This window comes from Neodiprion pinetum, chromosome 5 (genome assembly GCF_021155775.2).
Source record: "Neodiprion pinetum isolate iyNeoPine1 chromosome 5, iyNeoPine1.2, whole genome shotgun sequence".
Taxonomy (NCBI): Eukaryota; Metazoa; Arthropoda; class Insecta; order Hymenoptera; family Diprionidae; genus Neodiprion; species Neodiprion pinetum.
This window is the reverse complement of record NC_060236.1, coordinates 13,162,752-13,185,291: the sequence shown is the minus strand read 5'-3', so window position 1 is coordinate 13,185,291 and position 22,540 is coordinate 13,162,752. Positions and strand designations below refer to the sequence as shown.

The following is a 22,540-nucleotide window of genomic DNA, read 5'->3' as shown; positions in this document are numbered from 1 at the left end:
ATTCATGCATTTTTGAAAAAGTTATGAGCATATAAAAAAAAATTTGAAATTTTGAAAAATTCATATCTCGTGAACGGCTTGATGAAAAAATTGGAAAAAATCATGGAGCTCTTTTTCACAGAGTACAAAAAGGTGAAAAAATCACGACGGAATCAAAATTGTCAATTTCGATGGTAGGTCGGTTTGGCATGGAATGCCCCATATACAGGAGTTCGCAATTAGTGACCACTGTGATTATACAGGGTGACCACGATAAGGTGGCCACCCCCCTCCAAAATCTAGCCGTGTGATAATTTGAGAAATTTTTTGCATGATTTTTAAAGGATTTGCGACGATCCTTCCGATAGTGAAGTCGAAATTTTTTTAGAAACAACCGTTTTTGCGCGCGAAAAAAAAATTTTCGATTTCGAGACCAAAAATAGGGTTTAATTTTTTTTTCTGAAAATACGCAAAATCCTGAGCGCGGATATCAAAAATTTTCCGGGATTCGTCAAACCAATCACCCAGAAATAAATCTCAAAATTCGAACTTTTTGTCGAAAATTCGGTACTAACTGGCGGAACAGGTGGAATTGAAATATCTGGCAAAATCGACCAGCGCCAACTTCACCCGAGTCCAGGTAGCGGTATACGATATGTCATTGACGATTCTGCGCGATGAGTTTCGTTGGACTGACTTTCTCTGTTTGCAGCTAGGCGAGCAGCAAGATTAGTAGTTTGAAAATATCTGCATTGAGAGAAGCGTGACAAAAACGTCCGCATTTAAAATTATCAATGATAATTACACGAACGCAGCATAACGGGAGGTTAACAAGCATTTTGTTATCATCGGTTGCCAGTGACAACCGTTGTAGCACGGAGGTTAGCGAACGCTCGCGCGTGGCCGATCCGGCCGATCAAGATCCCGCTATTACCGTTTGCCGACGCGGCGACGTCGAGATGATGTAGCGCAAAAATTGAAATTCTTTCGAAAATGATCATCGAATCATCCCGATTCCGTCAAAGTGCAGCATTATTGACAAAGGCTTATCACTCTTATTTTACACAAAAATGATTTGAAGAAACGAACAGAATCCACCCGAATTTTGACAGTGTCTTGCTTGTTCGTCGCAAAATTCTAGGTCAGTTTATTTATTTTCTGGAGAACGATGCGCGAAAATTGGTTAATTCTGACACCGTGTATTTACTTTCGTACGTCGAATATTTCCGCGGCAACAAAGCACATGGGTGGCCGACTTTTCTGTGATTCTAGTAGTAACAATGAGCGCAATATTGCCACGACCCAGCGTTATTTTGACGCAATGATCAAACCGGGGTCAGTAAACCACAATTCGAAATTATTTTCGATGAAAATATGCCGTTGCATTCTGGAATTTCGTTAATTGTCCGACAAATTGATACGTAATGCGTAAGAACGAAATGACTCGCATTTGTTTAGAACGAAACCCTTGCATTGCTCTTTACTTCAATACGAAAATCGTACTATTCTTATCCAGATGACATAAGTATGTACGAAGCACGACAGGCTGAGGTATCGTTAAAGTACGGCGAAAGTATGGCCGATGTTATGACAGAAGTAGAAGCATGAAGGAATAATCGTCAGGTTATGATTCATCTACCTTTTACCTGTGATTTTTCCATTTCGTGGGCGACAAAGACAGTATTTTTTCGTAAATGCGATCGCTACGCTTTACTTTCCATTTCAATTCAATGACAGTTCGTCAATGACAATAATTAGCAAACTAATATTGAGTTTGTAAACCGATGCAGAGATTTGATACTTAATTCTATACAATTCCTTACAGATATGGTAATACAAATGTTTGATTGGTCTTTACATGTGCAATGAAATATTTTGTTTCATTCAAAATATGTACAATGCGTAAATTCGGGAATCCGTTATTTTTTCGGATCGCGCATAGTATTGCACAACAGAATTATGCACCTTCGGTACTCCTCTTATGTTAATCCGTCCTCCTCGCTGAAAATTTTTTCAACGAATGCTGAAATTTACAGGGACGCGGGCATAATATTTGCAATGTTGCCCGCTACATTTCATACATTGAATAATGCGTAATTACTTTTCACTGCGTAATAAATATTCTCCGGCATTGCTTCGTGTTTGCCTTTCCCGGTTGGACTCATCTCTGTCAAACTATCGTTGTCTAAGATAATTTTGAAGAGTGCTCGGTTCGTTTCTTTCCGACTCTTGTACATAATCTCTGTGACGGCGGCCATTTGCACATTGTCAACCCACACGTCGTACCCTATGCTTAACCGTACTTGATGACAATTTAAAAATGATAATTATCTTATCAAAATTAGTGACCATTTAGTGTAAAAGTATTACCAACAGATCGTTTTCCGCTACTCGGTGCTGTTACTTTCAGGACAATTTGAAAAGTGTTCCATGAGTTCGTTTGATTAACGCATTTATTCGTTTCTTTGTTTTAATTGCGACTGTAGTCGCAGTTTCATAATGTAGCTACACAACATTTTGTTCGAGACATTGAATTGATGCATTATTTACTGAAAATTTAATGCATTATGAAACGGACGCAGCATTATTGTAAATGATGTATTTTTTCACAGATCACGAGTGCACCACCTCGACATACAAGTTTAAATTTCTGAATCGACGTGATCTGAGATACTGTATTCGTGCGTGTACATATAATTATTTTTAATTATTTAATTTATTTATTTATTTATTCATTCATTCATTCATTGATTTAATTATTCATTGATTCATTGATTCATTCATTGATTTAATTATTCATCGATTCATTCATTTATTTATTCATTCATTTACTTATTTATTTATTTATTTTTTTTTTTTTTTCTTCTTTGCGTATGGCCAAATCAGTGGGGAAATCCTTTATGGACCACCCTAGGTAGGGTACCGTCACTCCTAGGAGTGTGGGACTCGCCTTACAGAATACCCACTAAAACCACCACCAAAAACCGTTCCTTGCTGTCGTCCACACCCCACGGAACTGTCGTCGTACCTGTTTTTGAAAATCAAATATCACGATTAGAACAATACGAGGCAAATATTTTGATGAAATTAAATCTAACAAACGGATGTGAACTAGACTTTTCACCATTTTCGTGACACCATTCTCGCGTTACAGAAACGCTGAAACTCAGGTTTATTTGCAATAAGATTCATTAGAGTTCAGTAGTATTCAATACGAGCCTGTAGTAAAAAGAAACTTGTCTTGTATTTCATTTCTGGTCTCGTTCTGTGTTATTGTCCGCCAAAAGCCATTCCTAGCTGTCGTCCACACCACACGAAATTGTCGTCGCATCTGTATTTGAGAATCAAATATGAGGATTAGAAAAATACGAGGCACATATTTTGATAAAATTTGATTCGACATTTTTGAAACTACAGATGCAGTTTAACGTGCATCAAAAACAAGCGAATGTACACTCGACTTTTTACGATTTTCGTGACACTATTCTCGCATTACAGAAACGCTGAAGCTCAAATTTCTTCGCAATAAAAATCAATCATTAGAGTTTTGTAGTGTTTAATACGAGCGTTTAATAGAAAGAAACTTGTCTTGCATTTCATTTCTGGTCTCGTTCTGTGTTATCGTCCGCCAAAAGCCATTCCTAGCTGTCGTCCACACGACACGGAATTGTCGTCGCATCTGTTTTTGAGAATCAAATATGAGGATTAGAAAAATACGAGGCACATATTTTGATAAAATTTGATTCGACATTTTTGAAACTACAGATGCAGTTTAACGTGCATCAAAAACAAGCGAATGTACACTCGACTTTTTACGATTTTCGTGACACTATTCTCGCATTACAGAAACGCTGAAGCTCAAATTTCTTCGCAATAAGAATCAATCATTAGAGTTTTGTAGTGTTTAATACGAGCGTTCAATAGAAAGAAACTTGTCTTGCATTTCATTTCTCGTCTCGTTCTGTGTTATCGTCCGCCAAAAGCCATTCCTAGCTGTCGTCCACACCACACGGAACTGTCGTCGCATCTGTTTTTGAGAATCAAATATGAGGATTAGAAAAATACGAGGCACATATTTTGATAAAATTAGATTTGACATTTTTGAAACTACAGATGCAGTTTAACGTGCATCAAAAACAAACGAATGTGCACTCGACTTTTTACGATTTTCGTGACACCATTCTCGCATTACAGAAACGCTGAAGCTCAAATTTCTTCGCAATAAGAATCAATCATTACAGTTTTGTAGTGTTTAATACGAGCGTTTAATAAAAAGAAACTTGTCTTGCGTTTCACGTCTGATTTTGCCAGCTCTTCGTGTCCGCCGACAGCCGTACCTTGCTTATCCTCGAGATCCCACGGGACTATCGTCTAACCTATTTTTAACATTAAACAGCACAATAAGAAAAAAACGAGGTGCCTTTTTGATGATAACGATTCCTATGTTACTTAAACATCATATACAGTTTTGTGTGCGGTAGCAAACAAAGAGAGTTTTGACGTCCCACCACTTCTGTTATACTATTTTCACACATCTGAGGATTTTTTTTTCAACCCTCTAAATAACAATAATAATAATTCATGACAGTTTCGCGTTGTCAATCATTGAAGATTTGTAAAAAGAATCATATCTCACATTTCATTCCTGGTTCCGTTGCCTGAGGAGATGCTCGATGTGCCCTCCGTTCTGCTGGACAGTGAGTGCGAGCCGTTTCCGGATAGACCCTCGCACCCGTTGCATCTCCCTAACAGGAATAGCGGCACACGCTTCGGCGATGCGGTGGCGCATGTCGTGTTTTGTTGTGGGGGCCCGTTCGTAGACGATTTCCTTGACTCTACTCCAGAACCAGAAATCACAGACGGTGAGATCTGGTGAGCGCGCTGGCCACCTAACCGGACCTCTCGTACCGATCCAGCGCTCCGGGAACATGGCGTCCAGGATTGCCTTGTTCGCGTTACTGTTGTGGGCAGGGGCCCCGTCCTGCTGCCACCAAACCTGGTCCATACGGATGGGGTTTCCGTCCATCAGGCGGGGGAGTTCCTCGGTGAGTACGGTCGTGTACTTGGCTGACGTGAGATTTCCGTCGAGGAAAATGGGCCCGAGGATCCTGTCCTGTAATACTCCAACCCAGACGTGGAGCTTCCAACGGTGCTGGTTGTCCTGTTCGACGATCCAGTGTGGGTTTTCCGGAGCCCACCAACGACAGTTCTGCTTGTTGACGAGTTCGAGGTTCGTGAACAGCGCTTCGTCCGTGAAGCACACGTTCCTGAAGAAATCGGGATCCTCCTGCAGACGCTCCAGTCCCCAGCGACAGTACGTCAGTCTTCGTTCGGCATCACCTGGGCACAGCTTTTGCACCGGCTGGTACTTGAACGGACGGTTCAGCTCGCGTGCGATTTTTCTCACAGATTCTCGAGGAACCTCTGTAGGGAATTAATTACTCCTTTTAGAAAGCACAAAGAGACAATTATCGCATTGACCCCTAAATATACGTTGAATTTGTGTCCAGGATTGTCTCGTCTCTAATAAATCTCACCCAACAGAACGAGGTATGACTTGGTAATAAAATTTCACATCAAACCGACGGGGAAATATCTCGCCGAACTGACGAGTCAATGGATTTTCGGCTTAATTACAATTCACCTGGATGAATGTAAAATAACTTGATTAATGAGAATTAACTGAATCACTAAATATAACTGAAATGTTGAGAATTGACTGAGACACAACTGAATTACGGAAAATTAAATCAAGTATATGGGCTATTCCGCGTCAACCGAATCAGTCATGTCTGAGATATTTTTTTAATTTGACATGTGGATTGTGTGGGAGGATTTAGATTGTCGTGCCAAAGCGCGAATCTTATAATGCAAAATTCGATTTTTTATTAACAATACCAAATTAGACTCCCATTTTTTTCAAAAATTCATAACTTTGACAAAAAATTAGATACAGTATATTTTTTTTTCAAATTACGCGGAAAGCTCCATAGAATTAAGAAAAAAATACGAAACGGTAAAAAAAAGTTGTTATCAATTGTTTATTTGACAATTAATTTTTCAAAGATTTTTGAAACAGTGACTGACACGATCAAAAGATTTTTTTATAATTCTGACATGTTCCTTGAACTGTACTACAACCTGTGAATTAATTTCAGAGGGGTGTTGTTCTTCGTTTTCGAGTAAAAAATCATTAAAGGTGTCGATGCGCATGAAATTGCGGCGCACCGAGTCTCTACGTATTGGCGGGCGGCCGGTTGCCGTCCACCGCTACCCCGCGGTGGCCTCGTAGCGTTATTTTAGAGTCATTTTCACAATGTAGGACATGATTGAAGAATCCGAAAAAATACTGTAGCTTCACAAGGCCTGCTCAAAGCGATAAGTGAAGTTTCAGGAATGTGTTTTTCACCGTTTTTTCATTACAGACATTCAAAATAACGGTTACACACCATGAAAGGGCACATAAATGATAATAATTATATGACTTGCTACTTATTTTAAAATAAAAACACATTCTTGAAACTTCACTTATCGCCTTGAGCAGGCCTTGTGAAGGTACAGTACTTTTTTCAGATTCTCCAATCGTGTCCTACATCGTGAAAACGACTGAAATAACCCTGCGACGCCACCGCGGTGTAGCGGTGGACGGCAACCGGCCGCCCGCCATTACGTAGAGACTCGGCGCGCCGCAATTTCATGCGCATCGACACCTTTAATGATTTTTAACTCAAAAACGAAAAAAAACACCTCTCTGGAATTAATTCACAGGTTGTAGTACAGTTCAAGGAACATGTCGGAATTTGAAAAAAAATTTTTGATCGTGTTAGTCACTGTTTTAAAAATCTTTGAAAAATTAATTGTTAAATAAACAATTGATAACAACTTTTTTTTACCGTTTCGTATTTTTTAAAAATTCTATGGAGCTTTCCGCGTAATTTGAAAGAAAAATATATTGTATCTAATTCTTTGTCAAGGTTATGAATTTTTGAAAAAAATGGGAGTCTAATTTGTTATTGTTACTAAAAAATCGAAGTTTGCATTATGAGATTCGCGCTTTGGCACAAAAATCTAACTTCTCCCACACAATCCACATGCCGAATTAAAAAAATATCTGAGAGATGACTGATCCGGTTGACGCGGAATAGCCCATATACTTGATTTAATTTTCCGTAATTCAGTTGTGTCTCAGTTAATTCTCAACATTTCAGTTATATTTAGTGATTCAGTTAATTCTCATTAATCAAGTTATTTTACATTCATCCAGGTGAATTGTAATTAAGCCGAAAATCCATTGACTCGTCAGTTCGGCAAGATATTTCCCCGTCGGTTTGATGTGAAATTTTATTACCAAGTCATACCTCGTTCTGTTGGGTGAGATTTATTAGAGACGAGACAATCCTGGACACAAATTCAACGTATATTTAGGGGTCAATGCAATAATTGTCTCTTTGTGCTTTCTAAAAGGAGTAATTAATTCCCTACAGAGGTTCCTCGAGAATCTGTGAGAAAAATCGCACGCGAGCTGAACCGTCCGTTCAAGTACCAGCCGGTGCAAAAGCTGTGCCCAGGTGATGCCGAACGAAGACTGACGTACTGTCGCTGGGGACTGGAGCGTCTGCAGGAGGATCCCGATTTCTTCAGGAACGTGTGCTTCACGGACGAAGCGCTGTTCACGAACCTCGAACTCGTCAACAAGCAGAACTGTCGTTGGTGGGCTCCGGAAAACCCACACTGGATCGTCGAACAGGACAACCAGCACCGTTGGAAGCTCCACGTCTGGGTTGGAGTATTACAGGACAGGATCCTCGGGCCCATTTTCCTCGACGGAAATCTCACGTCAGCCAAGTACACGACCGTACTCACCGAGGAACTCCCCCGCCTGATGGACGGAAACCCCATCCGTATGGACCAGGTTTGGTGGCAGCAGGACGGGGCCCCTGCCCACAACAGTAACGCGAACAAGGCAATCCTGGACGCCATGTTCCCGGAGCGCTGGATCGGTACGAGAGGTCCGGTTAGGTGGCCAGCGCGCTCACCAGATCTCACCGTCTGTGATTTCTGGTTCTGGAGTAGAGTCAAGGAAATCGTCTACGAACGGGCCCCCACAACAAAACACGACATGCGCCACCGCATCGCCGAAGCGTGTGCCGCTATTCCTGTTAGGGAGATGCAACGGGTGCGAGGGTCTATCCGGAAACGGCTCGCACTCACTGTCCAGCAGAACGGAGGGCACATCGAGCATCTCCTCAGGCAACGGAACCAGGAATGAAATGTGAGATATGATTCTTTTTACAAATCTTCAATGATTGACAACGCGAAACTGTCATGAATTATTATTATTGTTATTTAGAGGGTTGAAAAAAAAATCCTCAGATGTGTGAAAATAGTATAACAGAAGTGGTGGGACGTCAAAACTCTCTTTGTTTGCTACCGCACACAAAACTGTATATGATGTTTAAGTAACATAGGAATCGTTATCATCAAAAAGGCACCTCGTTTTTTTCTTATTGTGCTGTTTAATGTTAAAAATAGGTTAGACGATAGTCCCGTGGGATCTCGAGGATAAGCAAGGTACGGCTGTCGGCGGACACGAAGAGCTGGCAAAATCAGACGTGAAACGCAAGACAAGTTTCTTTTTATTAAACGCTCGTATTAAACACTACAAAACTGTAATGATTGATTCTTATTGCGAAGAAATTTGAGCTTCAGCGTTTCTGTAATGCGAGAATGGTGTCACGAAAATCGTAAAAAGTCGAGTGCACATTCGTTTGTTTTTGATGCACGTTAAACTGCATCTGTAGTTTCAAAAATGTCAAATCTAATTTTATCAAAATATGTGCCTCGTATTTTTCTAATCCTCATATTTGATTCTCAAAAACAGATGCGACGACAGTTCCGTGTGGTGTGGACGACAGCTAGGAATGGCTTTTGGCGGACGATAACACAGAACGAGACGAGAAATGAAATGCAAGACAAGTTTCTTTCTATTGAACGCTCGTATTAAACACTACAAAACTCTAATGATTGATTCTTATTGCGAAGAAATTTGAGCTTCAGCGTTTCTGTAATGCGAGAATAGTGTCACGAAAATCGTAAAAAGTCGAGTGTACATTCGCTTGTTTTTGATGCACGTTAAACTGCATCTGTAGTTTCAAAAATGTCGAATCAAATTTTATCAAAATATGTGCCTCGTATTTTTCTAATCCTCATATTTGATTCTCAAAAACAGATGCGACGACAATTCCGTGTCGTGTGGACGACAGCTAGGAATGGCTTTTGGCGGACGATAACACAGAACGAGACCAGAAATGAAATGCAAGACAAGTTTCTTTCTATTAAACGCTCGTATTAAACACTACAAAACTCTAATGATTGATTTTTATTGCGAAGAAATTTGAGCTTCAGCGTTTCTGTAATGCGAGAATAGTGTCACGAAAATCGTAAAAAGTCGAGTGTACATTCGCTTGTTTTTGATGCACGTTAAACTGCATCTGTAGTTTCAAAAATGTCGAATCAAATTTTATCAAAATATGTGCCTCGTATTTTTCTAATCCTCATATTTGATTCTCAAATACAGATGCGACGACAATTTCGTGTGGTGTGGACGACAGCTAGGAATGGCTTTTGGCGGACAATAACACAGAACGAGACCAGAAATGAAATACAAGACAAGTTTCTTTTTACTACAGGCTCGTATTGAATACTACTGAACTCTAATGAATCTTATTGCAAATAAACCTGAGTTTCAGCGTTTCTGTAACGCGAGAATGGTGTCACGAAAATGGTGAAAAGTCTAGTTCACATCCGTTTGTTAGATTTAATTTCATCAAAATATTTGCCTCGTATTGTTCTAATCGTGATATTTGATTTTCAAAAACAGGTACGACGACAGTTCCGTGGGGTGTGGACGACAGCAAGGAACGGTTTTTGGTGGTGGTTTTAGTGGGTATTCTGTAAGGCGAGTCCCACACTCCTAGGAGTGACGGTACCCTACCTAGGGTGGTCCATAAAGGATTTCCCCACTGATTTGGCCATACGCAAAGAAGAAAAAAAAAAAAAAATAAATAAATAAATAAGTAAATGAATGAATAAATAAATGAATGAATCAATGAATAATTAAATCAATGAATGAATCAATGAATCAATGAATAATTAAATCAATGAATGAATGAATGAATAAATAAATAAATAAATTAAATAATTAAAAATAATTATATGTACACGCACGAATACAGTATCTCAGATCACGTCGATTCAGAAATTTAAACTTGTATGTCGAGGTGGTGCACTCGTGATCTGTGAAAAAATACATCATTTACAATAATGCTGCGTCCGTTTCATAATGCATTAAATTTTCAGTAAATAATGCATCAATTCAATGTCTCGAACAAAATGTTGTGTAGCTACATTATGAAACTGCGACTACAGTCGCAATTAAAACAAAGAAACGAATAAATGCGTTAATCAAACGAACTCATGGAACACTTTTCAAATTGTCCTGAAAGTAACAGCACCGAGTAGCGGAAAACGATCTGTTGGTAATACTTTTACACTAAATGGTCACTAATTTTGATAAGATAATTATCATTTTTAAATTGTCATCAAGTACGGTTAAGCATAGGGTACGACGTGTGGGTTGACAATGTGCAAATGGCCGCCGTCACAGAGATTATGTACAAGAGTCGGAAAGAAACGAACCGAGCACTCTTCAAAATTATCTTAGACAACGATAGTTTGACAGAGATGAGTCCAACCGGGAAAGGCAAACACGAAGCAATGCCGGAGAATATTTATTACGCAGTGAAAAGTAATTACGCATTATTCAATGTATGAAATGTAGCGGGCAACATTGCAAATATTATGCCCGCGTCCCTGTAAATTTCAGCATTCGTTGAAAAAATTTTCAGCGAGGAGGACGGATTAACATAAGAGGAGTACCGAAGGTGCATAATTCTGTTGTGCAATACTATGCGCGATCCGAAAAAATAACGGATTCCCGAATTTACGCATTGTACATATTTTGAATGAAACAAAATATTTCATTGCACATGTAAAGACCAATCAAACATTTGTATTACCATATCTGTAAGGAATTGTATAGAATTAAGTATCAAATCTCTGCATCGGTTTACAAACTCAATATTAGTTTGCTAATTATTGTCATTGACGAACTGTCATTGAATTGAAATGGAAAGTAAAGCGTAGCGATCGCATTTACGAAAAAATACTGTCTTTGTCGCCCACGAAATGGAAAAATCACAGGTAAAAGGTAGATGAATCATAACCTGACGATTATTCCTTCATGCTTCTACTTCTGTCATAACATCGGCCATACTTTCGCCGTACTTTAACGATACCTCAGCCTGTCGTGCTTCGTACATACTTATGTCATCTGGATAAGAATAGTACGATTTTCGTATTGAAGTAAAGAGCAATGCAAGGGTTTCGTTCTAAACAAATGCGAGTCATTTCGTTCTTACGCATTACGTATCAATTTGTCGGACAATTAACGAAATTCCAGAATGCAACGGCATATTTTCATCGAAAATAATTTCGAATTGTGGTTTACTGACCCCGGTTTGATCATTGCGTCAAAATAACGCTGGGTCGTGGCAATATTGCGCTCATTGTTACTACTAGAATCACAGAAAAGTCGGCCACCCATGTGCTTTGTTGCCGCGGAAATATTCGACGTACGAAAGTAAATACACGGTGTCAGAATTAACCAATTTTCGCGCATCGTTCTCCAGAAAATAAATAAACTGACCTAGAATTTTGCGACGAACAAGCAATACACTGTCAAAATTCGGGTGGATTCTGTTCGTTTCTTCAAATCATTTTTGTGTAAAATAAGAGTGATAAGCCTTTGTCAATAATGCTGCACTTTGACGGAATCGGGATGATTCGATGATCATTTTCGAAAGAATTTCAATTTTTGCGCTACATCATCTCGACGTCGCCGCGTCGGCAAACGGTAATAGCGGGATCTTGATCGGCCGGATCGGCCACGCGCGAGCGTTCGCTAACCTCCGTGCTACAACGGTTGTCACTGGCAACCGATGATAACAAAATGCTTGTTAACCTCCCGTTATGCTGCGTTCGTGTAATTATCATTGATAATTTTAAATGCGGACGTTTTTGTCACGCTTCTCTCAATGCAGATATTTTCAAACTACTAATCTTGCTGCTCGCCTAGCTGCAAACAGAGAAAGTCAGTCCAACGAAACTCATCGCGCAGAATCGTCAATGACATATCGTATACCGCTACCTGGACTCGGGTGAAGTTGGCGCTGGTCGATTTTGCCAGATATTTCAATTCCACCTGTTCCGCCAGTTAGTACCGAATTTTCGACAAAAAGTTCGAATTTTGAGATTTATTTCTGGGTGATTGGTTTGACGAATCCCGGAAAATTTTTGATATCCGCGCTCAGGATTTTGCGTATTTTCAGAAAAAAAAATTAAACCCTATTTTTGGTCTCGAAATCGAAAATTTTTTTTTCGCGCGCAAAAACGGTTGTTTCTAAAAAAATTTCGACTTCACTATCGGAAGGATCGTCGCAAATCCTTTAAAAATCATGCAAAAAATTTCTCAAATTATCACACGGCTAGATTTTGGAGGGGGGTGGCCACCTTATCGTGGTCACCCTGTATATTAAAAATAATTCGCCGGAGTTGGTCATAGTAAAAAATCCTTTCATTGATTATTTAGAAGGTTGTGACGTTTTGATGGGCCACGGCCAATCATCTTCAGGCAATAATTATTGATCATCCTACGAGCTTAACGTGTTATTGTCTTATATATAGTGTTAGTGACAAATACAGTCGTGCATTTTAGAGGATCTCTCTATATTGACTCGTGGAGTAACGATTCTGTATGATTTCCATGATATGGAAAGTCGCTCGCCCATACAAAATTTATGTGAACGCTTGAATGCTGTCTGGTGGCGAAAATCTCAATAGTCCTGCTGCGAAGCTGATTCGCCGAATTCCAATTCCCCATAAATTCTTCCAGCTCGTCCCAGAGGCGCGATGACGGTATAGCACATGTTTAAATGTGATCCAAAACTTTCTGTAGTTTTCCTTCGTATCTTTGTATAAGTAGTGTTTTTGCGGAATTATGTTTGACAGTTTCCAAAACGTAACCTCAAACAGTGTGCAAGAAATTGATGTGGGTGTGGCGGCAAAATTTTTTTAATAAAAACGAAGATTCCACCGAAGCTAAAACACGTGAAGTAAAGCCGGTAGGTAAGTCATATCATGTTGGTTGGGTTGGTATATTACTCAGGTCTAAATTTATGAGATTTGCTCATTAATTGTGAATTTTTTTTTTCAAACATGCGTGTGTTTCAGTAAAACTTCGATTATTTTACGTCAAGGTCTCGAAAGTGCATTCTAATTTCAAAATAAATGTCAATCGCAGTCGGCTTCATTAATTGTGTTTTCTATACACTTCTTTATAACGAAGAGAGTCTACAGAAATTGTTTATTTATTAATATCAATGAGCATCTACATTTTCCACATACATCAGCTGACAGATATACCTTTTACATAATAAGGTTTGCACGAGAAACTACGTAGCTGAACTCAGCATGCACTGTGGAATGATACTCAGTCCCGGGCACAAAGTGCCTAGCAAATCATAAGTCATAATGTCGATGGTGGACAAAGAGAATGAGTCCATAGAATCATCTGTAGAATATGACGAATGTGTGGTGACAACTGGTATACACATATGTATTGTAACCAAATGTTTTTATACAGTTGAGGGTAAGAACGATATAACGATAATTGGTTACCCTACGGCGCAGTCACTAACCTGAATGATTAGATAGAGAGAGATACTAAGAGAGAAAGATACGATTGTTGGGCGCCAGACGCACATGCGTCAAAAATAGATAATTAGACAAAAAGATAAAGGTAAAGGTAAAGGTAATAGATAAAGGTAAGGTCAGGTTCTACGACGGTTTTGCACAGTTCGCTCAGAGAGACAAGATAATGGTAGAGGGGCGGAGTCGAATCCAATAGATAAAATAAGAAACAGGTGAAGCAGGAATAATGTCAAATATATTAAACAAGAAGCGATAAGTTTAATGACAAGCAAGTAGCTGAAGAGATTGAGTTACAATTACGATAGATGCGATAATTAACAATATTTACAGCCAGAGAAAGGTTAAGCGAGAGAGTTAACAAATAACGGAACGTTTTCCGAATAAGCGGGAAATATGCGCAAGCTCGCGATACTAACGGTAATGATTAACACGGTTTTACGATGGATAGGCAGAACAGAAAAAGATATACTGTACTTAAATTAAGCGGTAAGCAAATAAATCATAAAATATGAGAAGCGATTATGAACACATGCGAAATACAACAATTGTAATAGTTATCACATTACCAGAATGATCAGAAATAGGCAGACAAGGAATTATGAATTACAAGGTAAATTCAAGCGACAGGTCAAATAGAAAATTAGCATAAAATAAGGAGAATAAAGATAATACGTAGTCTATAGTTTGCGGTAAGTGCGAGAGAAAGATAGATGATATTCGGTACGATAAAAGGCAATTCAAGATAAGACAAACAATATTCAAGATAATTAATAGGCAACGTACGGCAAACCAAATAGACTACGGACAACTACGATCAGCGATATAAGCGAAGAAAATAGTGAAAAAGATGTTATGCGATACGGCACAATACTCCAATGTCAAATGAACGACGAACGGGACCGCGCAGCGATATAAGATCGCTCCCGCGGTACTCTCACTAAGATACGATAATCAACGATAATAGGTAAAGAGACAGATAGAAACTAATCAGAGAAAATATAACAAAATAGCAATGCTCAATAGCTAAGATAAAAATTTATCCTTCAACGGAACGCGCTGCTAGACAGCGATATTAGACATTCAAATATTCTAAAAGAGAAAGATAATAAGATAAACAATAGTCACTACAATGCGTAATAGTCAACTAGTCGCGAAGTTACTTGCAATAAGACAGAGAGAGGGACAAGATAAGAGATAAGAGAGAATAAGGTACGAGCCCAGGTGGCTCAAGCAGACCAACTGCAAGATAAAGAGAAAAGATACGAGCCCAATTGGCTCAAGCAGACCAACTGCAAGGTAAAGAGAGAAAGAGATAAAGGTAAAGGTACGATATATTGCAAGTAATCTCGTGGCTTCACAAAATAGGAAAGGAACCTCACTTACGTAAAAGAAGATCTAACAGGTGCGAGAGAATGCGATACGATAGCGGTAATTAAAGCGATAATGGGAACACTGGTACAATTAACAAAAGCTGAAGGTCGGATTAATAAAGGCGCTATCAACGAAACTGGAAGTCGAGTTACAAAAAGGCACGTCTGCTATGATTGATAACTGAACGTAGAGTGACGAGATGAGCGATGATCCTGATTTTCGTCGAGCTGCTGTCACGTGATTCTTCCTAAAATTTGCGGTATTCTAATTGGACCAGCAGGTCGCGTGGCCTGGTCCACGGGTAGGCGGCGATAATCCCTCGCCGCTTGTTTTTCTTCTCCCTCGACGACAGGTATCGAGGTATCGGGACGTCGGAAGGTGGTTAGAGATGTTTTTCCTTCAGCTGTGCGGTATCGTTGGTGAGAGGGGAGGTCGTACTGCTCATGTGTTGCGATATTGAGTTGTGCGGCAATGTTACGTCACCGGTCTCCTGGACTTGCGACAGACTGTAACTCACTCCTTGCTTTACTGGTACTCCCCGTTGTAGCTATTTCGTCGGCGCTGCATCCCGGCCCTCGCTCATCGAAGCCCTCATGCCGGAACGATCTGGTGGTGATGGCCCTCAACCCGGATCCCCACACTAGATCCACCAGATCCACGTGGTCAGCATATCATTAGCCTATTCCACGCCGCAGTCCTTCGATAAGACGGTTCGTGAAGGGAAAACCGTCTTCTATTGGATAGTCAACGACTTAGTAGATGTTAGGGTCGGTTCAGCTCCAGGCTGATAAGTATCGTCGACGGGAGGCTTTGTTGTGTTTTTGACGCACAGCCCTGTACGCCGCCTGACGATGCATCCGAGCGGTAGAAGCATTCGTTCGTGGTTCGGCTCCTGGCCGATAAGTCTCAAATAGTTGGAGGTGCTGTTTGTGCATCACGCACGACCCTGTTCGACAACTAGATAGGCATCCATCGGGAGTGGTTACAGCGGTATTCGTTCGTCTGTAGTCGGTTGTGGTCGATGTTGAGCTGGTACGTGACCCCTGTCAGGCAGTGTCCTGGTATCTTGACGTGAAGGTCTCGCGGATGGTTCTCGAAGAGCATTACAGAATTAGAAAATAGCATACAATTAGCTTAGTAAAGAGAAATCAACTTAAAGATAATTAGTCGTTCATTTTTGGAGTATTGGCCTCAGACGTGCTTTCGTTATTTTTAGCGATATCTGCACCTAGGGGAATGCGATAATTAAATAAAGTGACGGGGTACGAAATACCACGTCACAGTATGTACAGTAGAATCCGGACATAACGACGGCCAAAGGACCGGCGGTATTACGTCGTACTAACCGGACAACGCACAAAACGACCCGATAATTTAAGCTTGTATTTTATTTATTTATGTTGTAATGGGTACGGTTTATCTTGAGGCCAGAGCCTACAAGATAAACCCGTTATTGTGTGTTCTTTGTCAGTTTATAATAAAAACGTATGTTTACAATGAACCCCCTCTGATGGGTTAAAAGCAGGATCAGCTTATCAGACCCAAAAACCTTGAACAGTCGAACTATACGGACTAAGGTATCACCAAAGCCGCCTTGATGTGTGAACAGGCACCTTCACCCGTTACTCCCTTCGGAAAGACAAGGACTTGTTCGGCCGTTGCTTCCAGCTGGAGGGCGCATGTCACCTACTCGGAGATACGGGCTTACCAGTACTCCCTTCCAATTGCGAACTCGGAATAAACAGAGTCGCCTGCCTATTTCTGTTGTGGTTTACTGACCCCAAACACTTCCAATCTTCCAGACCAGGGATTACCTTGGCTGGCTGTTGGTTGACTTCCCCTCCCTTTTCAAAGTAATATGTTTGACAACGAGACAGACGAGTGCATGTTTAGACAGTATATATTTCTTAATAGCAATAATTCCAAATGCAATTGGTATTGAATAGAAAGTTTTCGCCTCTTGAGCACCCGATGTAAGAATGTATGTAGATAAATGTTTACAAGTTGGAATCTTACGCTTCTGATGGGAAGCCATGCAAGACGGTCAAAGCCGTCTAATAAATGATATGCGGATGTGAAGTATCATTAGTTACGAGAAAATTCAATCGATTGGTTCGATTCCTGTGTTACGTCGTCCAGATTTCTCATTCCTTTCCCACACTCTTAGTTACCTTACGCTCTGTGGTCTACTCTTATCGACCGCGAGTCAGCAGATTCTTCTGTAACTCGCGGCTAGCTTGCCTTCTACATTCCGCTAAACTAAGCAGATCCGTCCTAGCGCTCAAGCAAAACACCTATCCCTCTAAACCAAGACCATACCTTTTTCCCTCGACCGACTCCGTTGCATTGACTACTGATAAACAATCATATACTTTAAATCGTTTACCTTCCCTTAATACCGATCTCTTTCTATTCCATTCACTTCCTGCATTTGGAGTAGTAGCACGCGAGTGCATAGTCGACGTGAACAGACCCTATAATAGCCAAATAACACCTTGGCTGGGCGTGAAGTAAGCTCCGATTACCGCTCATCGGAGCCTACGCATTCTACCCCGTAACATTTTGGTGGCAGCGGTTTTGCCCGTCGACCTACCCGTCAGTGCAGTGCTGCATGTTTTCTACAAAAGTGTTCAGTGCTCAAAATTTCTAACGCCGTACCAATCAGTGATAGCCATGTTACGAACGGACTCTGGTCCACAAAGTACTGTGACAGGCATGCAGAACCTATTCAACTCGCCAAGGACACAGGCTCTGCAAAGAGTCCCCAATTTCAATAACTCCGTCACATTTTGGTACTATTGAAATTCATCGATACGCACGACGTCGAATAACTGTGTAGTGAGTGGAAATTCAGTGCGATAGCCAAGTTAAGTCGCACACCGCATCTGAACACATCACCTTTTCAACCGACAAATATTGAATGGACCCTTCCCGCTCATTCGGACTCCTGCAACCCTGTAAAGACGAGAATCTGGACCCGAAAGTGGCATCGCCCTAAGACCTGGATTACCACACTTATTTATCAACACGCCACGGAGTATCTCATCTATACCCTCCTCGTGCCGACGCATGACGTGTATCGCCTCTTCAAGTTTCACCTGCGTCCAGCTACCGACAACCATGCTGTACACTGTTTTTGTGTTTACCTTCGCCCCGTAAGTCTATTCTAAGTCTTAGTGTTGAGTTGATATTTTTAATCCTGTACTTGCAATACCCTGCTTGAATCAACATGGCACCAACTAACGAAACCGGTTCAAATTTTTGGTCAGTAAAAGATGTCTTGCCGACAATCCCCCCTTCCAACGGCCACAACATGCCCTTTGTGAAAATGACTCTCGCCAAATTTGCGCAATCAAAGTTTACAAGCCCCGCTTCTCAATATTTAATAGGCATTAACTGTAATGACGTCGAGGACCTCATAACTGCCCTCAGCCGAGCATACCGCCCGGATATCCCCATACGGCAGTTATCTGCTCAATTAGATAGAATTACACAACAACCATATGAGCGCATCATAGATTACTCGTGCAGAATAAGAGCAATATCAAAGGAAATAAGCACAGCGATCATAGCCAAGCACCCATTAGACTTAGCAACGCTTCTACTGGATGATCCAAAGAAGGATACCAATAGATCGTTTATTAGAGGGCTTCGGCCAGAATTGGAGTGGAGAATCGCTACTATCTGACCATGACCGACCTTCAAAACTGCCGTCACCATCGCCGAAGGTGAAGAAGCCGAGCTAATTAACCGTCGGATGCAATTCTCTGCACAATATTTTACCCCCGCTACACCCATGTGCCTGCCGTTACCCCCCCCCCCCCCCCATGCTGCTCCTCTGTCTCAGGTGCCCGCCGCGGCCTCCTTCATCCCCCCCCCCCCCCCCCCGATGTCATTGCCCACACCTGGTTACGCTCATCAACCAGCGCCTCGTACCGAGCCCAGACCTTACGCCCAAGCGCTCGATCCGAACACCTGTTCTGCTGGCCGCGTAAATGCTCTGCCCAGCAGTCGTCAATTTTGTAACCTCCAGGGTCACTCCATCACGGAATGTCACCGTCTGCAAAGTAAAAGATATTGTACCATATGTCGCAGAATGGGCCACTTCCACAGAATGCAACATAAACCAAGAACTACACTGCGACAATTGTAATCGCAGAGGCCACACAGTAGACTGATTTAGATCCTCTCCGCTTAATAATCAAGGCAATACAGGCTCAAATAAACATTGAAACGGGAACATCGCCCGCGGGAAGAACGCGCCCGCGAACGATGCAAACAACTAGCGTTCCGATCTTTAAGTCATATCCTCATAACAGCTTCAGCTGACCCTCCACTGATTTCGATCGACACCCCCGAGCTAATAAAAATATCTACATTTATTATTGACACCGGTGCAGACGTCAACTTGGTCACAGAAAGTTCCGTTAGGCCCCTCGAACGACGAATAACCGACGAACGTTTGACGCTGACTAGTATAACAGACAAAAAGATGCAAACTATCGCAAAAACTGAAATGCGTTTCAATAATAAATCCGACACCTTTCACTTGGTCCCTGACTCGTTTCCGATTTCGCACGAGGGTATCTTAGGTCAGCCCTTCTCACGAAAAGAGAAAGCAACTATTTCTTTTAACTCAAACTCGGTGATGATTGGATCCTCATTGCCAATCCACTTTAATAAATTCGATGAACCCTCGTCCGCATCCGAAAAAACGCGCGTAATTACAATACAGGCCCGTACCGTGGAAACCATCCCACCAATAGTTGCGAACCTAGACACTAAAGTAGGTTATCTTAAACGCATCGACTTAGGCAACAAAGTTCTATGTGGTGAAGAGTTAGTTGAAAACCAGAACGGCATCGCTTACTCGTACGCGTTCAATTGTAACGAATCTGCCGTAGAGATAAGACTCCCAACAGTAACCCTAGACGACTTCGACGAGCCACTGAGTACAGTCATGCCCAACGTTAAGCCCACTGCACCGAGTAACCACCACAGCGATGCCTGCGCTAAAACCTTTGTTTCGCACCCAGGCCCTCTCCTCAGCAACTCATTAATTCTTTCTGCCGCCAAGCGTACATCGCGACCGACTAATAATCCCCCCTCCTGCCCCATCCAGTCCACTGACCTTGCGCAACTGCAATCCGATCCTCCTATCGCTGACGATAGTACACCCTGTTCCGGTGCCGCAACAGTGCTCTTGACTGACAGTAGGTCAGAAAGATTGGACGTCCCAAAGAGCAGCTTACATCCTGATCATTTGAATGACACCGAAAAACAATCTATATTTAATTTCGGAGGAGAATTTAACCATCTCTTTTATCTCCCAGGTGACAAATCAGGCCACACCAATTTATCTCATCACACTATCCCCACGACGGTCAATACGCCTGTTCATACCAAACAATACCGTTTTCCCCAGATTTACAAAGACGAAATCGAATTCCAAGTTGATAAACTACTCAAGCAAAATCTTAATAAACATTCCTCATCTCCGTATAATTCCCCGGTGTGGATCGTTCCAAAAAAACCGGATAGTGCCGGCAATAAACGATGGCGTATGGTAATCGACCACAGAAAACTTAACGAAAAAACAGTCGGCGACGCATACCCCATGCCCGATATCACGGAAATCCTTGACCAGCTTGGTTCAGCTAAATACTTTTCCACATTCGACCTTGCTTCCGGGTTCCACCAAATTCCCATGCATCCCGATCACAGCACGAAAACTGCATTTTTGACACCAAGAGGCCATTATGAATTCTCTCGTATGCCCTTCGAACTAAAGAACGCCCCCGCCACGTTTTAAAGGCTCATGGACCAAGTCCTCCTAGGCCTACAAGGCAACGAGATGTTGGTATATTTAGATGACATAGTTATTTACGCTCGAAACTTGCAAGAACATGAAATTAAATTTCAGAAATTAATGAAGCGACTAACCGCTGCTGGTTTAACTCTACAGCCAGACAAGTGCGAATTCTTGCGCAAGGAAGTCGTTTACCCCGGACACCTCATAACTGAGTCAGGAGTAAAACCTGACCCTGGTAAATTAATAGCTGTAAAAGAGTATCCTGTCCCCAAAAGTCTGAAAAATGTTAGACAGTTCCTTGACCCTTTAGGTTACTACCGAAGATTTGTTCCAAATTTTGGAAAAATTGCTAAATGCCTTGACAATTTAACGAAGAAGGATACACCTTTCATCTGGACGTCCGAACACCAGTCTGCCTTCGAAACCTTACGCGATTGTTCATGCAAAGAATCAATTCTACAACACCCGGACTTCAACAAACCATTCGCGCTCACTACAGACACGTCAAAATTCGCGATAGGTGCAGTTCTCAGTCAAGATAAAGACGGTGCCGACCTACCGGTAGCATACGCATCCCGAGCCCTCAAGCCCGCTGAATGAAACTACTCGGTACCTGATAAAGAATTCTTAGCCGCCTACTGGAGTATGAATCACTTCCGCCCCTAGATCTATGGTCAGAAGTTCACTTTAATAACAGACCACGAGCCACTCAAATGGGTAAAACGCGTCACGAAGCCTAATTCCCGTTTATTACGATGGAGCTTCGAACTATCAGAGTACGACTTTGATACGAAATACAAGTCCGGAAAATCTAATACCAACGCTGATGCTCTGTCCAGGAACGCACCGCCCGACACCGCTCAAATTCTTCCTATAGATGCAAAACGCCCCCGTCCAACGACTGAGGCCTCTAGCGATAAACCAAAAAATCGCACAAACAAGACTCATCAGTACCCCAGACGCCCTCGACAGACCACAGACGAGTCCACCAACCCAGCTCCGCTGAAGCACCCTAAAATCTCACAACCCTGTAAGATGATATACTCCTCTGATTCCTCTGATTCTTCTGATCTCTCCGACGATGAGTTCAGCGATAAAGAAACTCCGTTGCTCCTCAAACTCCCCCTCGTTGCCCCGGCACCAATCCCAGACATCGCCAACCTGAACGCCATCGCGAAACAAATTCTTCAACAAATCCTGGGCCTCATAAAAGACCGTACCTGAGCTACTTTTCAGATTCTTCCCTCAGCTCGGATGACTTAGAGACCCCAGAAACTGGATCACGAACCGATGACTTGTGTCCAGCCACCGATTTACCGGGCCCTTCTTATAGCGATTTCCTCATAGAAAGCGAAACTTTTCCTCTCATGCGTAAAAGATGTATCAAAGAAATAAAAGCTGACCTTTTCCAGCAAAAGGATAACTTGGTTTATTGCATATCGGTTGACTGCCAAATGTCAAAAGGAATCGCTTCAGAACTGGCAGAACGTAAATTCATAAACCGCGAACAACTAAGAGAATTCGACCTGACTGTGACTGACGTTATTT

The 22,540-nt window shown here is 41.6% G+C and overlaps 3 protein-coding genes across 4 annotated transcripts in view; 1 reads left to right on the top strand and 2 right to left on the bottom strand.

Moving 5' to 3' along the window:
- Positions 1–22,540, bottom strand: part of Calx (sodium/calcium exchanger 3) — a 1,242,927-nt gene that overhangs the window by 53,521 nt on the left and 1,166,866 nt on the right. The window lies entirely within an intron of this gene.
- LOC124220358 (uncharacterized) lies at positions 4,619–5,769 on the bottom strand. Its single transcript, XM_069136158.1, has 3 exons — positions 5,758–5,769; positions 5,624–5,642; positions 4,619–5,403 (listed from the first exon to the last, which is right to left on the bottom strand). Exons 1-3 carry the CDS (start codon positions 5,767–5,769, stop codon positions 4,619–4,621), a joined length of 816 nt encoding a protein of 271 aa, XP_068992259.1.
- LOC124220357 (uncharacterized) lies at positions 5,795–8,248 on the top strand. The gene is made up of 2 exons (XM_046629102.1): positions 5,795–5,825; positions 7,464–8,248. The coding sequence occupies exons 1-2, from the start codon at positions 5,795–5,797 to the stop codon at positions 8,246–8,248; spliced, it is 816 nt and encodes a 271-aa protein (XP_046485058.1).

Excerpts from the sequence above, each read along its gene's own strand:
- LOC124220357 (XM_046629102.1), top strand. The coding sequence starts at position 5,795 with ATGTGGATTGTGTGGGAGGATTTAGATTGTC. Across the intron at positions 5,826-7,463 it reads GTGGGAGGATTTAGATTGTC|AGGTTCCTCGAGAATCTGTG; the intron begins GTGCCAAAGCGC and ends AATTCCCTACAG.